Source organism: Gracilinanus agilis, unplaced genomic scaffold (genome assembly GCF_016433145.1).
Source record: "Gracilinanus agilis isolate LMUSP501 unplaced genomic scaffold, AgileGrace unplaced_scaffold20566, whole genome shotgun sequence".
NCBI classification, from domain to species: domain Eukaryota; kingdom Metazoa; phylum Chordata; class Mammalia; order Didelphimorphia; family Didelphidae; genus Gracilinanus; species Gracilinanus agilis.
This window is the reverse complement of record NW_025351989.1, coordinates 1-1,658: the sequence shown is the minus strand read 5'-3', so window position 1 is coordinate 1,658 and position 1,658 is coordinate 1. Positions and strand designations below refer to the sequence as shown.

At 60.9% G+C, this 1,658-nt stretch overlaps 1 protein-coding gene across 1 annotated transcript; it reads left to right on the top strand.

The window, feature by feature from the left end:
- Positions 1-646: 646 nt before the first annotated feature.
- On the top strand, positions 647-1,388 carry LOC123254374 (homeobox protein Meis3-like; the record flags this gene model as incomplete). The annotated part of the gene is made up of 3 exons (XM_044683409.1): positions 647-840; positions 996-1,167; positions 1,338-1,388. Coding segments are annotated over 3 exons (417 nt in total), but the record flags the coding sequence as incomplete, so codon positions are not given.
- Between the last annotated feature and the right edge of the window lie 270 nt (positions 1,389-1,658).

Sequence of the window (1,658 nt, the reverse complement as noted above, 5' to 3'; positions counted from 1 at the left end):
GAGAGAGAGAGAGAGAGAGAGAGAGAGAGAGAGAGAGAGAGTCTGAGTCAGGGGATTCCTGGGCTTGGGGATTCCAAACTCAGACAGATTGATCCCTCCTGAATCATCCCCAAGGAATAATGAATCAATCTCTGACTCTGAATGCCTTGGAAGGAAGGAAGAGAAGGAAGTCCGCAGTCCGCCACAGAGAGGTGCCGAGACGTGGAGAGTGACGGAGACTGAGGGTTCGCTCCGCAGAGACAGGCAGTCACTAGACAGAGGCAGAGATAGAGACAGAGAGATAAAAGCTGGAGCAGCTGCCTGGAGACAGAGGCAGCTCTCAGAGTCACGGAAGTAGAGACAGAAAGCCAGGGAGAGGCCGAGCCAGCGGGTCCCCATAGATACAGTGATATGGCAGAAAGCAGCAGCAGAGACAGCCTCCGAGAGCCGGCCGCACAGGGAGCCAGACTAGAGAGAGAGGAAGGGCATTTGGTGTGGCCAGAGGAAATGTGGAGGAAGCTCCAATCTCTCCCCAGCCATCCCATTAAAAAGCAAGAGATGTCCGAGGCTGTGGGGGGCGGGGTACAGGGGGGTGTCGGGGCCCTGAATGCTTGGTTCTCGGGGTAACTCCTCTTGATCCTGTCTTTCTATCCCTTCCCTCCCACAGTACGATGAGCTGCCTCAGTATCCCAGCGTGGACAGCGCAGGCCTGGCCAGCTTCTCAGAAGGGGCCCCTAGGGGGAGCGGGAGGCCAGCAGTGCTGCCCCAGGCCTCCTATGGCTCTGCCCCGCCCCAAGGGCCAGCCCGGGTTCGAGCAAGAGGAGGAGATGGCCTGAAGAGCGAGAAAGACGAGATCTATGGGTGAGGGAGGCTGGCTCGTCCCTGCCTCTGTGGGTCCCCGTGTCTGTGGGCGTCCCTGTCCTCCTCCTTGCAGTCTGTGTGTCACGCTCTCCCTCTCCCTCACTGGGGTCCCAGCCTCCCTGAATCCAGCCCCACTTTTCCCGGCATGCCCACAGGCACCCGCTCTTCCCGCTCTTGGCCCTGGTGTTTGAGAAGTGTGAGCTGGCCACGTGCTCCCCTCGAGATGGGGCCAGCCCTGGCCCTGGAGGCAGTCCGGGCCTGGGGCCTGGGGCCGATGTCTGCTCCTCTGACTCCTTCAACGAGGACATCGCAGCCTTTGCCAAGCAGGTGGGGCTGGTGGGCCTCCTCTGCTGGGACCCTCTGGGCCTGAGTGCCATGGGGGGTGGGGGTGGGCTGAGCTGCCCCATGGGGAGTGGGGAGGAGGGCCCAGCAGCCCTGCAGGTGCCCTTGGTGATCCCCTCCTCCCTCCTCCCATTCTCTCTCTCCGTTGGTCTCAGGTCCGCATGGAGAGGCCTCTCTTCTCCTCCAACCCAGAGCTGGACAACTTGGTGAGGGCCCGTCCTGCCACTGCAGCCCCAAAGCTTTGGTTTCCCCCCAACACTGGGCCTCACCTGTCTCTGGGTCACCTCACTGACCCCAGGGTGGGCCAGGAGGAGGCAATGGGCAGCTCCCCAGGCCTTCCTCTGCCTGGGGGGCCCCTCATGTCCCAACCCTTGTTCCAGGTCTCTCTTCTTTTCATCTCACCATCTCTGTCTCTGTATGTGTCTCTCTCCATGACTCTCACCATCTCTTCCTATGTCTTCTCTTCTGGCCTTACT